Below are 16,818 nucleotides of genomic sequence, written 5' to 3' on the forward strand. Positions count from 1 at the left end.
TCACAATTGGACTTCTTTCTTCCATGAGTATCCTATGGTCTGTTTGACCCATTTAGTAAAGGGTACCTGGGGCCATACTTTCTGGCGAGTGCATATACCTTCAATGTTGGTGTTGGGTTCTTTCCTACTGACAACCTTTGATATCTGAACACTTCAGCTTTCCAGTTTTCTTCAAATTATTGTATGAACTGTGGACTCACTTAGGGTTTTATGAAAGTACTTTTATGGCATACAATTTTTAAATTCATATGTATAAAATTCACTGGATGCACATTTATTGAGCGCCGCACGTTTTCTTTTTTAATATTCTATGGACAATTTTATATGTCAATTGTAGTGCTGGCAGCTTCTATTGGATAGATAGCGCAGTTTATTTCCATATTATTTATGGTCCGTTCGGTTCAGCCTGTCTGTTTTTGATTGAAAGACACGGGAGCCAATGGCGCCACCGCTGTGTCTCAGCCAATCGGAAGGGAGAGTCTCGAACAGCTGAAGCAGTCGCAGACATCGTTGGACAGACATGGACTCAGGTAAGTATTAGGGGGCGCTGGGGAGGCTGCTACACACAGAAGGCTTTTTATCTTAATGCATTAAGATAAAAAAAAACCTTCTGACTTTACAACTCCTTTAAGATCAATCTGAAGGACATTTTACTGACCGATGCATATGGAGACATTAAAGAGGAAGTAAACCCTCCTCAGGAAGTTGTACTATGTTGTCTATGATAAGGCTTACCTATAGGTACTGTAAATATCTCCTAAACATGTACGGTTTAGGAGATATTTACCTTTAATGCAGCCAGTGACGTCAATGGCGCATGCGCTCTGAAGGAACGGCTGATCGTGCCGTTCCTTCAGAGCCCCGTGCCGTAACCGTCGGCTCCCGCGCGCGTGCGCAGGAGTGACGTCACCGCCGCTCCGGCCAATCAGATGGCCGGATGCCGCGATCCCGGAAGACGGGCGACTGAACATGTCGCTCGTCATACAGGTAAGAGAGCGGCACGGCGGGGGCTCGTTCTAAGGTAAGTATTTCATAATGAGCTAGTATGCGATGCATACTAGCTCATTATGTCTGTCTTTCTCTTGCAGGTTGCAAAAGAAAAAAAAAAAAAAACTTTTAACGAGTTTACAACCTCTTTAAAGGGAAACTCAAGGTCAAAAATTAAAATCTTTTCTATTAATAGTATGTTAAATATCTTTATCTTTGATAGCAGCTAGCTGTTTGTGTAGCTTAGAAAGTCTTATCTAACCCGGACAAACAGCTTCTTCCTGTTCTTCACTGACAACACTATCTCCCTTTATCTGAATTTGCTAAGCTGTCTTTCACTTCCTGAAAAGGTTGTCGGTCTTTCTTAGACAGGCATGACTAGACCTGCCCAGCCCCAACCCCAACCCCAACCCTCCTATCCTTCACATGATCTACTGTCTTCATTGCCTTGTTTGGGGGGGGGGGGGGGGAAGAGTGTGAGAGAGCGAGACGCAATATATGAAAGAAATAAGGTACAAAGGAACCTGTTTTGAAAGAGTAGAAGGATACAGATCCATTTCTATTGCTCATTACAGGTGAGTAATGAGTTTTAGCCTCCATTTCCACTAGTGCGACTTATCATGCGACTTTGGACACACAGTCGCAAGACAAGTCACAGCCCATTGATTTCAATGGCACCTGTTCCCAGTTATGCCACATTGAAAACGTGCCTACACTACTTTGATGCGACTGATCCACAGCGTGCAAAGTTGGATCACAACTGCACTCAGTCGCACACTAAATCGCACAACTTAAGAATCGCACTAGTGGAAACGTAGCCAATAGGGTAGAGTGTGACTTTGGAGTGCAACTTTGATCCAAATTTACACTATCTGGATCAGTCACATCAAAAGTTGCATCAAAAGTAGTGCAGGTACTTTTTCAAAGTCGAATAGATGGGAATGGGTGCCACTGATTAGATGCACTAGTGGAAAGGTAGACTAAAGCCTAGTACACACGCAACAATTATTGGCCGACCGATCGTCCGTCTTTTGTCCAGAGTTGTGTTTTGTTGGTTGGAATGTGCCTAGACTGCACACAAATTTTCTCGGCCAACAAAATTCTACTTCAGAAGTGATGTCATGTGTTGGTTTGCTTTCTTTGTGTTCTTTCTTCTCTGAGCATGCCCAGTCTTGCTTATCAGATTTTTCCCTGTCGAAATCTGCATTGACTGCACGAAAATTGGCCGTTATGTTGACGGCCAACAAAAATTTTATAGTCTGCACACCAGATTTTTTTCGGCCGAAAAGTCGGAGTCGGTTGTCGAAAGCATCATACTAACAAGCCGAAAATCGGCAGATCGGACGTTGGACGAAAATTCCCTGCCAATTTTCGGCGCGTGTGTACGGGGCTTAAGTGTGATTGGCTGTACTATGATGACTGTAGACTGTGAGCTGAGACCCCCAGACCACTTCCAGCTACACTGACAGTCCCTACCCCCGTGTCCAGCTTCCTTCTCCTATGGTAGTCTTCATTCATAGCCCAGCACAGCTATACTGTAAATGTGCCCCTCTCCCCCGTGTGAATCATTTCTTCATTTTCTCATGAATTAGGATGTACAATGCATCCTCACTGATGAGGGAACAATGGGCGGGAACCTATGATCAGCTCCTCCCATTCTGTATACGCCCCTGGCTACACAGGAACAGCACCCCTCCCTGGAAGTGATGTCACTGGCTTTCAGTAACCACACCCACTTGCTGCTCTTGGACTCAGCAGGAAGAGGATTTGAAGTCATGTGATAGCACTGAATACCGCAAAATAAAAAGGGAGAAAAAAACTGGGATTTTTTTTCATTTTGACACATAAGGCTGAACTCCGCTCACATTAATGATTGCAGGGGAGAATTAAAAAGGTATTAGCCTGGGCTTCCGCTTTAACATATCCTAAAAGCTCTGAGAGTAAATTTTTGTGGAATGCCGTTTCATGTGCCTTATATACATTTATTTGGGATGCATTTTGGAGCCAGAGTATTTGAGGTAAGCATTTTATATTAGAGCTGCACAATTCTGGATAAAATGAGAATCACGATTTTTTTTTCAAAAAATTGGGGTACCTTTACTGTTTTGTTTTTTTTTAAATTTATTGAAGCGTATTTTTTCCCAAAAAACTGCGTTTGCAAGACTTCTGCGCAAATACAGTGTGACATAAAAGATTGCAACAATTGCCATTTTATTCTCTAGTGTCTCTGCTAAATATATATATATATATATATATATATATATATATATATATATATATATAGTGTTTGGGGGTTTAAGTAGTTTTCTAGCAAAAAATACAGATTTTTACCTTGTAAGCAACAAATGTCAGAAAAAGGTTCAGTCTTTAAGGAGGTTAAACTGTCCTCACTTAGGGTCCTTTTACACTGTCCGCTCCATTGGCGGAATCCATTTTGCTCAGTGGGCGGATTGATCCGCCGATCCCTGCTGAGCAGGCGGATGACAGCTACGTCTCCGCTCTGTGTGCTTAGACAGAGCTGTCAGGTCCCCGCTGTCCTCTACGAGGGAATCACAGGCGGTCCGTTCTCCTCCGATCCCATCCAATCCGCTGGACGGATGGAAAATAGGATTTCCATCCGTAAGGATTTCACGGACAGGATCGGATCAAATAGCAACGGGTGTCAGCGGACATGTCACCGCTGACATCCGCTGCTCCATAGGGAGGCATGGAGGATCCAATCAGGTCCGCGTGAAAAACTGACAGGCGGATCTGATCGGATCGTTCGTGTGAAAGGGGCCTTACAGACAGAAGGTTCATTCCTTTGATCTAAGGCCCGAACACACGCACCGATTGTTGGCCGTAAATTTTCGGCCAACGTCCGATTGGCCGATTGTCAGCTTGTTAGTATGATGCTTCCGACAACCAACTGCGAATTTTCGGCCGAAAAAAATCTGGTGTGCATTAGGGCTGAACGATAGTCGATGTGATATTGACTATCGTTCTGCGGGCGTGGGCGATATTCATATCGCCGAAGACACGATATTTAGCATTAGCATTAGGCAGGGAGAAGTCGGGACTCGGGGGGAGGACTCACAGTGCTGGTAGCCGATCGGAACTCCGCCCCTCCAGCCTGATGCAATCCAGCCCTCCCAGCTCTGCCTCTAGTCTCCAGCCAACCATTACTCCGCCCTGCTCCGCCCATTGTCTCTCCATTGACTATTTACAACACATTACAGCCTGATCCCGCCCCCGTGCATGCCCCCGATGCAGCCAGGAGAGACAATGGGCGGAGAAGGGTGGAGTAATGGTCGGCTGGAGACTAGAGGCAGAGCTGGGAGGGCTGGAGGGGCGGAGTTCCAATCACAGCCGAAAGCATGGGGAAACCGATATCGACACAACACCGCACACGGCGGAACAATAACACAAGCCGCAAATTGTTGTGCACGTGCGGACAGCCCGGATCATGGAAGACACTGGACTGGGGGGCCCCCAACCCTACCGCACACGTTACCCAGGTGACCGCTGTTTACATGGCAAAGAGGAGGAGCCGCACATAACATGCAGATACTCAGTGGGCGTCATACCTTGTGCCTGCTTCGGGCCCACAGCTCCTCCGTCTCCGCAAGTGAGGATCAAAGGAGGTCACCGGCGGATACTCCTACCACCACTGAGAGTCCCAACTGCACTGTCAGTGTCTTCTGCATTCCACCCAGTTCCATATCGCGATATATATCGTTGAAAACCATATATCGCAATTTACTTTTTTTCTCAATATCGTACAGCCCTAGTGTGCATGCTATAAAATTTTTGTTGGCCAACAACAGAACGGCCGATTGTTCTTCAGTCAGTACAGATTTCGGCAGACAAAAATATGATGAGCAAGACTGGGCATGCTCAGAGAAGAAAAAAACCACGGAAAGTAAACCAGAACATGACATCACTTCTGAAGTTGGTTTCTGTCGGCCAACAAAAGTCCAGTGCAAGTCTAGAGCACATTTCAACCAACACAACACTGGACAAAAGACGGCCTATCGGTCGGCCAACAATCGGTGCGTGTGTATGAGGCTTAAAAGAAGGAAAAGATACATTGTAAGGCCACGTTCACACTGGGGCGACGCTACTTTGCCGTGCAACCTCATAGGTCGCGGCGCGCTGCTCGCACCGCGACCTCGGAGCGGCCGGCACGGACTTCATAACATTGAAGTCTATGCAGGTCGCTCCGGGTCGCCCCAAAGAAGCTCCGGACCCTTTGTCTTGTGTCGCTCCTATTAGAACGGGTCTGCAGCTTCTCTATGGAAGGCGACCTACGGCGACCTGTCAGGCGACCAGGTCGCCCCAGTGTGAACGGGGGCTAAAGCATTGTGTTTATAGTTATCTAGCAGCCTTAACAATGTTGATAAACATTTAGGCTTTCTTTTGACAGCTGAGTGAGCGAGCAGAGAACGGCTCTGTAAGAAGCGAGGACATGCAGTTTTAAGATCGTGAGGGGGAAGTGAATCGAGAGCGCAATTCTTTAACGATTAATCATGCAGCTCTATTTTATATGTAGTAAAAAATTTAAGAACTTGTTTATAGCAGCCAGTCGCTGCAGAAGGACTTCATTACTGTGATGCGACATCCCAGATGCTGCAACAATATTGTTGATATGCCTTTTTGTTATCTTCATTTGGGAGAATATATCTTAACTCACTGTAATAAAGATGTTTTATCGGAGGTAATGCGCGAGGTCGGTGCGGCCTCTGTCTTTGCTTCCAGTTCTATGCACAATATAGAACTGACAATATTCTGGACTGACTCGTGGGAATTTAGGCCCAAATACAATACTCTTGGGGTCAGTTTAGATTTTTTTCAATCATGTATATTGTTTTTTTCTGTGGAATTTCAAATGGCCTTACAATTCTGCAGCCTTCTGGAATAGCCAATTTTAGAGTGTCTGGTATTTTTTGGGCATTTTCTACCATAGTATTTTGTTTGTGTACGGTTCTTGAGAAAGAAAGTTTCATAGTTTATTTTGGACAGCATTATACATGATTTGCACTGCATAAAGTCTGTGGTAGTCTGTAAAATGTTTATTTCTGTCAATGTAAGGCCCTTTTATTTATTTTTGCCCAGAGCAGCCGTGACCCTCTCCTTCTGGGGTTCACCGCCGATGCTCCTGGCTCCTGTTCTTCTCGGTGTGCCACCACAGGTGCACCTGAGGGCTCGATCCTGAGCCATTATGTCTGCATCCATTCAGACAGACAGTGCGGTTGGGCCCTGCCTCCTACTCCAGCGCAGGAACCAATGGCTCCCACTGCTATCGATCTGCCCTGTGAGGAGGGAGAAAGCCACTGCTGCTCTCAGGCACAGTGCTGGATTGAGAACAGGCTCAGGTAAGTATAATAGGGGGCTGCACGCAGAAGTTTTTTTTACCTTAATGCATAGCATATACTAAGGTAAAAAACCTTCTACCTTCCCAACCACTTTGACATGGGTGCCCTCCCTTCAGCATCTTAGCAGGGGATCAAAGACTAATTGGATCAGAATGCAAACAGATATCAGATGTGGAACATATGCGTCTGTTCCAATTTTTCTTGTGATGGAGGAAAAAAAGACCCATGTAGTCACTATGGGGGGTGGATGTAAGCTATTTTAAATCGACTAAAGCTAAAACAATTCAGATGACTAAAATAAGACTAAAACTGCATTTTAATCAAAAGGGCTTTAACACTCACACAACGCACATATGTGTCTGGATAAAATCATTATAATGTGGGGGGGGGGGGCTAACAGTTTTAAAAATAGATATTGGTAACCTTTCTTCCACTCTAACCTAGTCTCTACCTAGATTCTTCTATGCCAGTGGTCTCCAAACAGTGGTGCGGGTGTGGCCCTTGGTTTGCTATTTTATTCACGGACACCATTGAAGGGCACAATTCCTCCCAATATCAACAACAAATGGGGCACAATTCCTCCCACTGACACCAATGATGGGCGATTGTCTACTCCCACTGATGCTGAGACATTTTTGTACTCCCGATAGCCTCAGTACAGCCCTCTGTGTTATGCGGATGGCAACAGCTTAAAGTGGAAGAAAACCCTGACTACATCTATGCTTAAAAATGTTCTTTCTTCCTCCTCCTACCTATCCTATATAAAAATAAAAAAGATCTGTGTACGTATCTAATTTTAAATCTGAGAACACTTTGGTCACGTGATCCTGCAGCTCTAAGGGGGCGCTTGACAACAGCTGTGAATTCCAGGAGCTGTGATATCACTCACAGCCCAGCCATTGTCGGCACTACCTCCTCTCCCCTACAGCAGCCACTCACTGTCACCGGGGAGCTGGCACTTCAGGATCACGTGATCGGCGAGTAAGGTAGGATAGTAGAGCTGCATGATTAGTTGTTAAAAGACCGCGACCTCAATTCAACCCCCCACACAATCTTAATCCAGCATTTCCACAATTCATGTAGAAAGTGCAGAGCAGTTCCTCTGCTCACAGCTGTAAAAAAAAAAAAAAAAAGCAGCCAGTAATGTTTATCAACAACATTGTAGTGCTGAAAAAGAGATAAAAATAAACATTGTATCTTCTTATCTGTCCTTTTGTTTATTCATTTACAGAATAAAGGATGAACTTTGGTCTGCAAACAGTCAGTTTGAGGCTGGGTTCCCACTATTGCGGTTTTCTCCACATCTAATTCGCATGTCAGGCGATTGTGACCGGCTCTCTATGGAACCGGTTTACATATCTTCGAAGCAGCTCCGATGCGAATTGCACAGGAGTCCAATGCATCTTCTGGTCCGTTTCAGGTCTGAATTCAGCCAAATATTTAGACTGAAATCTGACCTGAAAGGGTGAACAGGAACGCACCAGACCCCTGCCGTGAGCCAAGCCTAAGGCTCCTTTCAAACATGCTGTCCGTTTGTCTGTTTTTCATCCATCCGTTGACGGATGAAAAACGGACATCAATGTATCTCTATGTAAAAACGGATGATCATCAGTTAACATCCGTTTTTTTTGAACGGATGAATGCCCTATTTTTCATCTATCAAAAAAACGGATCGGACAAAAAACAGATGAAAAACGGACGACAACTGACGAAAAACGGATACATTTTGACGTGACTGAACTGATGAACTGAACGGACCGTATGTGTGAAAGGGGCCTAAATCAACCCTGTCAAGTAAAAAAATATATATATTTTTTGGTTTTTATTAAGTTGCTTCTCTGTTTAACCCAGTATTAACCCTTATTTTACTCTAATCAAGCCTTATGAACTCCTTATTTTCCTTCCCCATTTAATTATTTTCCTGATTTTTTTTCCAATTCTATTTTACAAAACTATTAATAATTAAAACTTTTTTTTGCTTTGTTCATGAATATTTTAACACCTTTAACATATATTTACATGTTTCGCATTAAAAAAAAAATCACAAAATTCAAATAAATTTATTCCATTTGTAAAATAACTTTTCAATGCTTTAAATAGTTAGTCAGGTTGAAAAAAAGACACAAGTCCATCTGGCTCAACCAATACAAAAAAAACAAAAAAAAAAACAGTAAAGAAAACACAACCATACAATCCTATATACACAATCCTGTACCCGCTTTGTACCACTGCTGACAGCTCAAGTGTAAACAAAACAGTTGCAGTAGGTATCTGTAATTAGTATCGGCAAGTACTTAAAAAAAAAAGACGCCAATATAAAAAAACAATGGTATTTCTTTACACATTACATTATTTTTCATTACATTTCTTCAAATTTGATTTTGAAATTCAAAGACCAGGCCTATTTCTGACATTTGTTGCTTACAAGGTAAAATCAGAATTTTTTGCTACAAAATTACTTAGAACCTCCAAACATTATAAATAGTTTTTTTTTTTACGGAGACCCTGGAGAATAAAATGGCGGTCGTTGCGATATTTTACGTCACACTGTATTTGCGCAGCGGTCTTTCAAATGCTTTTTTTGGGAAAAAAATACATTTTAATAAATTTAACCGGTTGCCGACCGCCGCACGACTATATACTGCGGCGGTCAGCCCCGGCCAGGCAGAGTGACGTATCGGTATGTCACTCGCCTGTCACTGACTTGCGAGCCTTTTGCGGGCAGGCGCGCGCCCGCCGCGGCTCGTTCACAGACAAGTCAGTGCGTGTGACCGGCGGACTCGATGTCCGCCAGTCACACTACGATCGCTCCTGTGAAGGGATAAAGACAGAGCGGCTTGTGTAAACAAGCTGCCTGTCAGTTCTCCCTGTGTAAAAGTAAAGATCTGTCCGTTCTACTATGTAGAACGGTTGATCTTTGCTTTTACACCAATAGGAATGTCCCTGCACAGTTAGAATCACGCCCCTAGGACACACTTAACCCCTCCCTGTCCAATAAAGTTAACCCCTTCCCTGCCAGTGTCATCTTTGCAGTAACAGTGCATATGTATAGCACTGATTACTGCAGTAATGTCACTGGTACCCCCAAAAGTGTCAAAAATGTCAGTCAAGGGTCCGATCTGTCCGCCGCAATGTCGCAGTACCGAAAATAAAAATCGCAGATCGCCGCCATTACGCGTTAAAAAAAAAAAACACCAAAAATGACAAAAATCTTTCCCTTTGTTAGTAAACGCGATAACTTTTGCGCAAACCAATCAAAATACGCTTTTTGCGATTTTTTTTACCAAACAGGTAGCATAAAACAAATTGGCCGAAAAATGTTAAAAAATTTTGATTTTTACATTTTTTTTGGGAAATTTCATATAAAAAAAATGTGAAAAATATTGTTATTTTTGCAAAATTTACGCTCTTTTTTTGTTTATAGCGCGTAATCAAAAAATCGCACAGGTGATCAAATACCACCAAAAGGAAGCTCTGTTTGTGGGAAAAAAAGAACGTCAAATTCGTTTAGGTACAGCGTCGCACGACCGCGCAATTGTCCGTTAAATCACACAGTAAAAAAATCGCAAAAAAACCCCTGGTCCTTTAGCAGCCAAATCCTCCGGGGCTTAAGTGGTTAAAAAAAGCTAAACAGTAAAGTTAGCCCAATTTTTTGTATACTAAGAAAGATGATTTTACGCCAAGTAAATAGATACCTAACATATAACACTTTAAAATTACATGCACTCGTGGAATGGCAACAAACTACGGTACTTAAAAACCTCCAAAGATGATGATTTAAAAAAAAAAAACAATTCACAGTTACAGAGGAGGTATTTTGCCAGAATTATTGCTCTCACTCTAACGATCGCAGTGATAGCTCATGTGTGATTTGAACACCATTTACGTTTGCGGGTGCGTCTTACGTATGGGTTTTCTTTGGCGCGCGAGCACAGGGGGCACTTTAAAAAACTTTTTTTTTTCCTTAATTTTTTTATTTTTACGCTTTCCCCTTTAAAAAAAAAATAAATAAAAATCTGATCACTTTAATTGCTGTCACAAGAAATGTAAACATCCCTTGTGACAGTAATAGAAATGGTACTCTTAATGGAGGGATCTGGGGTCTAAAAGACTTCAAAGTATTCAAAACGCCAAGGTCAGCAGTTTTAAATACTTGGGATCTTTTTAAATTGTCGCCGTTGGCTATCGAGTAAACCGGAAGTGACCGCTTCCAGGTTACTACATCGGAGACTCAGCGGACATGCATGCTGGAAGCTTAGGTCTCCCAATGGGAAGGGGGACTCGGGCAATGCGGCGGAAGAGAGGGGTTGGGGGGGGGGGGGGATGTCCCCTTCTGCTGCTTGTGATAATGGCCGAGCGGCTGCTTAGCCGCATCAGCTTTTATCACATAAAAGCCGACTGTCCGCTCATCACACGGGGTACAACCACTTCCTCAAAATGATGTACGGGTATGCGATTTTGCGGGAAGTGGTTAACCAATTCTGGACTGGAAGATTTTCCCCCTTAATGACCAGGCCATTTTCTTCACGATTTGGCACTGCGTTACTTTAACTGACAATTGCGCAGTTGTGCGACGCTGTACCCAAATAAAATTGATGTCTTTTTTTTTCCACAAATAGAGCTTTATTTTGGTGGTTTTTGATCAACTGTGCGATTTTTATTTTTTGCGCTATAAACACAAAATAGCGACAATTCAGAAAAAAAAAAAAAAAAAAAAAAAAATATATATATATATATATATATATATATATATATTTTTTTTTTTTTCACTTTCTGCTATATAACATTCCCAGAAAAAAAAGTTTTCATCATTTTAGGCCAATTTGTATTCTGCTAAATATTTTTGGTAAAAAAAATCCCAATACGCGTATTTTGATTGGTTTGCACAAAAATTATTGTGTCTACAAACTAGGGGAAAGATGTCATTTTTTTTTTTACTAGTAATGGCGACGATCAGTGTTTTTTTAGCGAGACTGCGACGGACAGATCGGACCCCTGACACTACTAGGGATGCACCGATCCAATATTCGGATCGGAAATCGGCCCCGATCCAGACAAAATAGCTGGATCGGAGATCGGTAAAGTTCAGCCGTCCCACGGGCCAATCCGGTTTTTGCCGAGTAACGGCTCAGCCATCCCTTACTTGGTGCAGTAGTAGTATGGGATGGGAGCCGCTACTTCCTGTATTGGTCCGGCTCACAGGTGGAGTGATATCAGATGCACTCCGCCTGTGAATGGAGGAGCCACACACATGAAGCAGCAGCTTGCTTTGTGTGCATCTCCGGATCGGTTCCGTATCGGTATCCGCAATTTCACCTCGCCAGATATCGGTATCGGCTCCAAAAAAGCCGGATCGGTGCATCCCTAATTACTACAGTAATCAGTGCTAAAAATATGCACTGTTACTGTAATATTGACACTGGCAGGGAAGGGGGGTTAACCCAGGGATGATCAAAGGGTTAAATGTGAACCTAGGGGAGTGTTTTCTAACTGTGAGGTGGATGGGCTTGTGACATCAACACAGAGACCTGTGTTCCTAAATAGGAGGATCACAGGAGCTTTTTATCGATTCCTGAAAGAACAGCAGACCGCCGTTCTCTCTCCAGGGGAGCGATCGCAGGTGCCCAGCGGCAAACACAGCCGTCGGTCCCATGGATCAGCTTCCCTGCTGGCGAATGGGGTCGCGTGAACCCCTGTACGTAAATCTGCGGCGGCTGGTCGGCAAGTAGTTAAAATAAAAAAAAGTTCTTCAGAATCGTGATCTTTATTCTAAGCAAAAAAATTGTGATTCTCATTTTATCCAGAATCGTGCAGCTCTAACGGATGGGTAGGGAAAGGATGGGTAGGGAATGGGGGGGGGGTTAGGGGGCATTTTTGAGAATACTTCTAGTTCGGCTTTTCTTCCACCTAAACCTGTTCTCTCCTTAGATCCCTCCAGTGTGAATGTCAGCCCTTACCTCAATGATCTTGACGAACCTGGGGAAGACGGGGTTTCTGGACACTGCGATGACAGGCACATTGGGGAACACTTCGGGAACAATGAGAGGGGTGAGAGCAGTCACTATGGGGGCGCTGTAAGCGACTCCTTCTGCCCCTCCACCATCCTCCCCACTGCTGCCCTCATCTCCTCCTTCCCCGGACTGTGCCCCGTCCTCTCCAGAGAAAGCACCGCTGCCCCTATTCCCGAAGTCATGCACAGATCGGCAGTGCACTCTATGCAGCTGAGGAACATGAGAAGAAAAGGCAGCGCTGACACAGCGGCTCAGTGGAGTCCTGCTTGATGCAACCTGAGTGTAATAGGAAGAGCTGACAGCAGAGTACAGCCTGCCTCTTATGTGCGGGTTCCAGGCAGTCTCCGGTGCCGCTCCCATTATTCCGACCCTGCATTGTCCCAGCCACCGGCTGCAGCTCCATAGCCGCTGATAACCAGTCATGCTGTCAGCTTCTCTCCGACCCGGTGACAAACACGCTGCTTCCGGCGCACAACAGTGACGTCAGAGCCTACCCACCAATGCTCAGGCAGCTACAGACACACACTATGCTGATGAATCCTCATTGACCATGCTTGGTGGGGGCATGTTATGCAATAGCTGTATGTGACCTTGAGCAGTGACACAAACGTTTTAGGGTCCTTTCACACATGCATATGCAGTAACAGGCATTTGTGTACGCTTTATGGGCTTTGCATTGCGTTTGTAAGCCCTAAGGGCCCATTCACACCAGAAACGGAACATAACTGCTCGTTTTTTACTGCATGTTTACATTAGGGTTGCCACCTCATCCCTTTAGCCATGGTTCACACTAAGGTAGGGTGACCAGACTTCCCCGGTTTCCAGGGACAGTTCCCGGATTGAGGACACTCTCCCCGTTCCAAGTCTGTCCCTGGATTCAGGGCCGAATTAATGTAGACAAGGCATCCCATGCTGGCTGAGAAACAGCCTGGTGGCTCTGAAGCCGACGCCCCCTGCTGGACAATCTCACTGCCGCTCCTGCTGCTGTTCAGTGGAGAAGAGGCAGAGTCAAAAATTGACTGTGTGGATGCCTGAGAATGGGAGATGAACAGATTGGGGGGGGGGGGGGGGTAGTCCTGTGCCCAGCGCTCTGTATTATGTAGTCCTGTGCCCAGCGCTCTGTATTATGTAGTCCTGTGCCCAGTGCTCTGTGTATTATGCAGTCCTGTGCTCAGCGCTCTGTGTATTATGCAGTCCTGTGCCCAGCGCTCTGTGTATTATGCAGTCCTGTGCCCAGCACTCTGTGTATTATGCAGTCCTGTGCTCAGTGCTCTGTGTATTATGTAGTCCTGTGCCCAGCACTCTGTGTATTATGCAGTCCTGTGCTCAGTGCTCTGTGTATTATGTAGTCCTGTGCCCAGCGCTCTGTGTATTATGCAGTCCTGTGCCCAGTGCTCTGTGTATTATGCAGTCCTGTGCCCAGCACTCTGTGTATTATGCAGTCCTGTGCTCAGTGCTCTGTGTATTATGTAGTCCTGTGCCCAGCACTCTGTGTATTATGCAGTCCTGTGCTCAGTGCTCTGTGTATTATGTAGTCCTGTGCCCAGCGCTCTGTGTATTATGCAGTCCTGTGCCCAGTGCTCTGTGTATTATGCAGTCCTGTGCTCAGTGCTCTGTGTATTATGTAGTCCTGTGCCCAGCGCTCTGTGTGTTATGTAGTCCTGTGCTTAGCTCTGTGTATTATACAGTCCTGTGCTCAGTGCTCTGTGTATTATGCAGTCATGTGCCCAGCTCTCTATGTATTATGTAGTCCTGCCCCAGTGCTCTATGTACTATGCAGTCCTGGGCTCAGCGCTCTGTGTATTATGCAGTCCTGTGCCCATCGCTCTGTGTATTATGTAGTCCTGTGCCCAGCGCTCTGTGTATTATGCAGTCCTGTGCTCAGTGCTCTGTGTATTATATAGTCCTGTGCCCAGCGCTCTGTGTATTATGCAGTCCTGTGCTCAGTGCTCTGTGTATTATGTAGCCCTGTGCTCAGTGCTCTGTGTATTATGTAGCCCTGTGCTCAGCGCTCTGTGTATTATGTAGTCCTGTGCCCAGTGCTCTGTGCATTATGCAGTCCTGTGCCCAGTGCTCTGTGTATTATGCAGTCCTGTGCTCGGCGCTCTGTGTATTATGTAGTCCTGTGCAGATCGCTCTGTGTAATATGTAGTCCTGTGCCCAACGCTCTGTGTATTATGCAGTCCTGTGCTCAGTGCTCTGTGTATTATGTAGTCCTGTGCTCAGCGCTCTGTGTATTATGCAGTCCTGAGCTCATTGTATTATGTAGTCCTGTGCTCAGTGCTCTGTGTATTATGTAGTCCTGTGCCCAGCGCTCTGTGTATTATGCAGGCCTGTACCTAGCACTCTGTGTATTATGCAGTCCTGTGCTAAGCGCTCTGTATATTATGCAGTCCTGTGCCATTTGCCAATAGAAAAAAAAAGTATACACATGTCCCCGGATTTCATTTTAACAATCTGGTCACCTTACACTAAGGGCGGGTTTGAAACCATGCAAGTTCTGCTGAACTTATGCAATTTCAAACCCGCATGCCATTGCGAGTTTGGGGGCAATTTGACAGACAGATGTCTATTGAAATCGCCCCTGAAGGCGCCAAAAGTAGAGCAGGAACTACTTTTGGGATATTAGCAACAGGGGTTATGGTCTGGTCCCATCAGTAACACACCTCCATCCCAATACATAGAAAAGGGAAAATTGGCCCGGGGGACTTTAAATGAGGTAAGTACATATGGCTGGAAATAAAAAACAAAAATAAATAGATGAAAAAAAGTTACTTTTATTGCAATAAATTGAGGTAGATAAAAAATAGTGACATCATGCGCTGTCACAGAAATAACCATAATTACATATTATCATAATAAATTAGTATAATGCATCTTGATCTGACGCATTTTGTGAGCTGTGCGTTCGCTTCTTCAAGAGTAAACGCACAAGAAATAGGTCTAAAAAGAAAAAAAAAATATTGTAGTAACAACTGAAAAAAAATGAAGAAAATGAGAAAATTCTGTAAATAGAGGGGACTCCTTGGAGTGCCCAATGCTCACAAGCCAGCGAGGCTGGAGTCAGAGAATGGGCCTTGTGTGGTGGCGGTGGAATAAGTCTGACCCAGGAGCCGAAGGGTCCAACTTGACTAAGCCGGCAAAGGGGCCCATGGTGGATAGATGATAAGTGTGTAAAGTAGAGAAGTAAATCTTCCAAATCTGTCATAAAATTGTAGCTAAAGTAGTATAAGTATAAATTATGTTATAACATATATCAAAGTAATGGGGTATTAGGTTAGATATAGGAAGGGCTGTTGAGATGACGAGCCGGTCCACCTATACATCGGCGCCATGCCGCACCTTGCGCGGGGTGCGCCGGCGCATTTGCTGTTGTCGCCATGCTGATGCGTGCCGCTACATCTACGGGAGGCTGGGGGAGGGTCGCGGTCCGCGTCCTTTCCCCCCACGAGGTCATGGATGCCTACGGTCTCTGTTTGACCATACCTTGCGCACAGGAGCCGCCGTTCACAGCACAGGGCTCTGAAGAAACTCCATGGGCGGTCGTTCCTTCAGATCGCATGTGCCAGTGATGTCATTGGCTGCATGTAAAGTAAATGTCTCCTAAACAGTGCATGTTTAGGAGATATTTACAATACCTACAGATAAGCCTTATCATAGGCTTACCTATAGGTACAAGTTACAGAGGATGCTTTACTTCCTCTTTAAAAGGAAACTCATATTAATTACACAGGTTCTCTGGCTGATTAAGGTGGTAATTAAACTCACTGAGTGCCCTATGTGCATTATATTTGCCTCAGAACCTGTGTAATGAACCACTTCAGCTCCAGAAGGTTTACTCCCCTTTATGACCAGGCCATTTTTTGCGATACGGCACTGCGTTACTTTAACTGACAATTGCGCGATTGTGCGGCGCTGTACCCAAATACAATTGATGTCCTTTTTTTCCCGCACAAATAGAGCTTTCTTTTGGTGGTAGTTTATCACCCCTGCGGTTTTTATATTTTGCACTATAAATATAAAAAGACCGACAATTTTGAAAAAAAAAAAAAAAACAATATTTTTTACTTTCTGCTATAAAACACATCCCATAAAAAATGTCAAAAATCGAATTTGTTTAGGCAAATATGTATTCTGCTACATGTTTTTTGGTAAAAAAAAATCCCAATAAGCGTATATTGATTGGTTTGTGCAAAAACTATAGCGTCTACAAACAATGGGATATTTTTGTAGCAGGTTTTCCAGGCCTGTGGCCTGATGCGGGTCTGCCATTGTTACCGGTTACCGTTCCAGCCCATGTGAGCTGCGACCCTGGGTGTGAAGACTGAGACATTAACCACTCCTGCATCTTTGTTTTGTTGTTTTATTGTAGATAAAGGGGATGGGAGAACGGAATGAGTGGGATACTCCTTTAGGCTTCAACTATATACACTTGGGACTTTGTTCCTGAAAAATGCCTGTTGGCG

General features: G+C 44.5%; 1 protein-coding gene across 1 annotated transcript in view; it reads right to left on the reverse strand.

Moving 5' to 3' along the window:
- Positions 1-12,795, reverse strand: part of LONP1 (lon peptidase 1, mitochondrial) — a 67,221-nt gene extending 54,426 nt beyond the window's left edge. Inside the window, exon 1 of the mRNA XM_082255404.1 lies at positions 12,299-12,795. Coding sequence (XP_082111530.1) covers positions 12,299-12,775 — 477 coding nt within the window. The 5' untranslated portion in view covers positions 12,776-12,795. The remainder of the gene's footprint in view (positions 1-12,298) is intronic.
- Positions 12,796-16,818: the final 4,023 nt, after the last annotated feature.

Source organism: Pelophylax lessonae, assembly GCF_965119305.1.
Source record: "Pelophylax lessonae genome assembly, chromosome: 1".
Classification (NCBI taxonomy): Eukaryota; Metazoa; Chordata; class Amphibia; order Anura; family Ranidae; genus Pelophylax; species Pelophylax lessonae.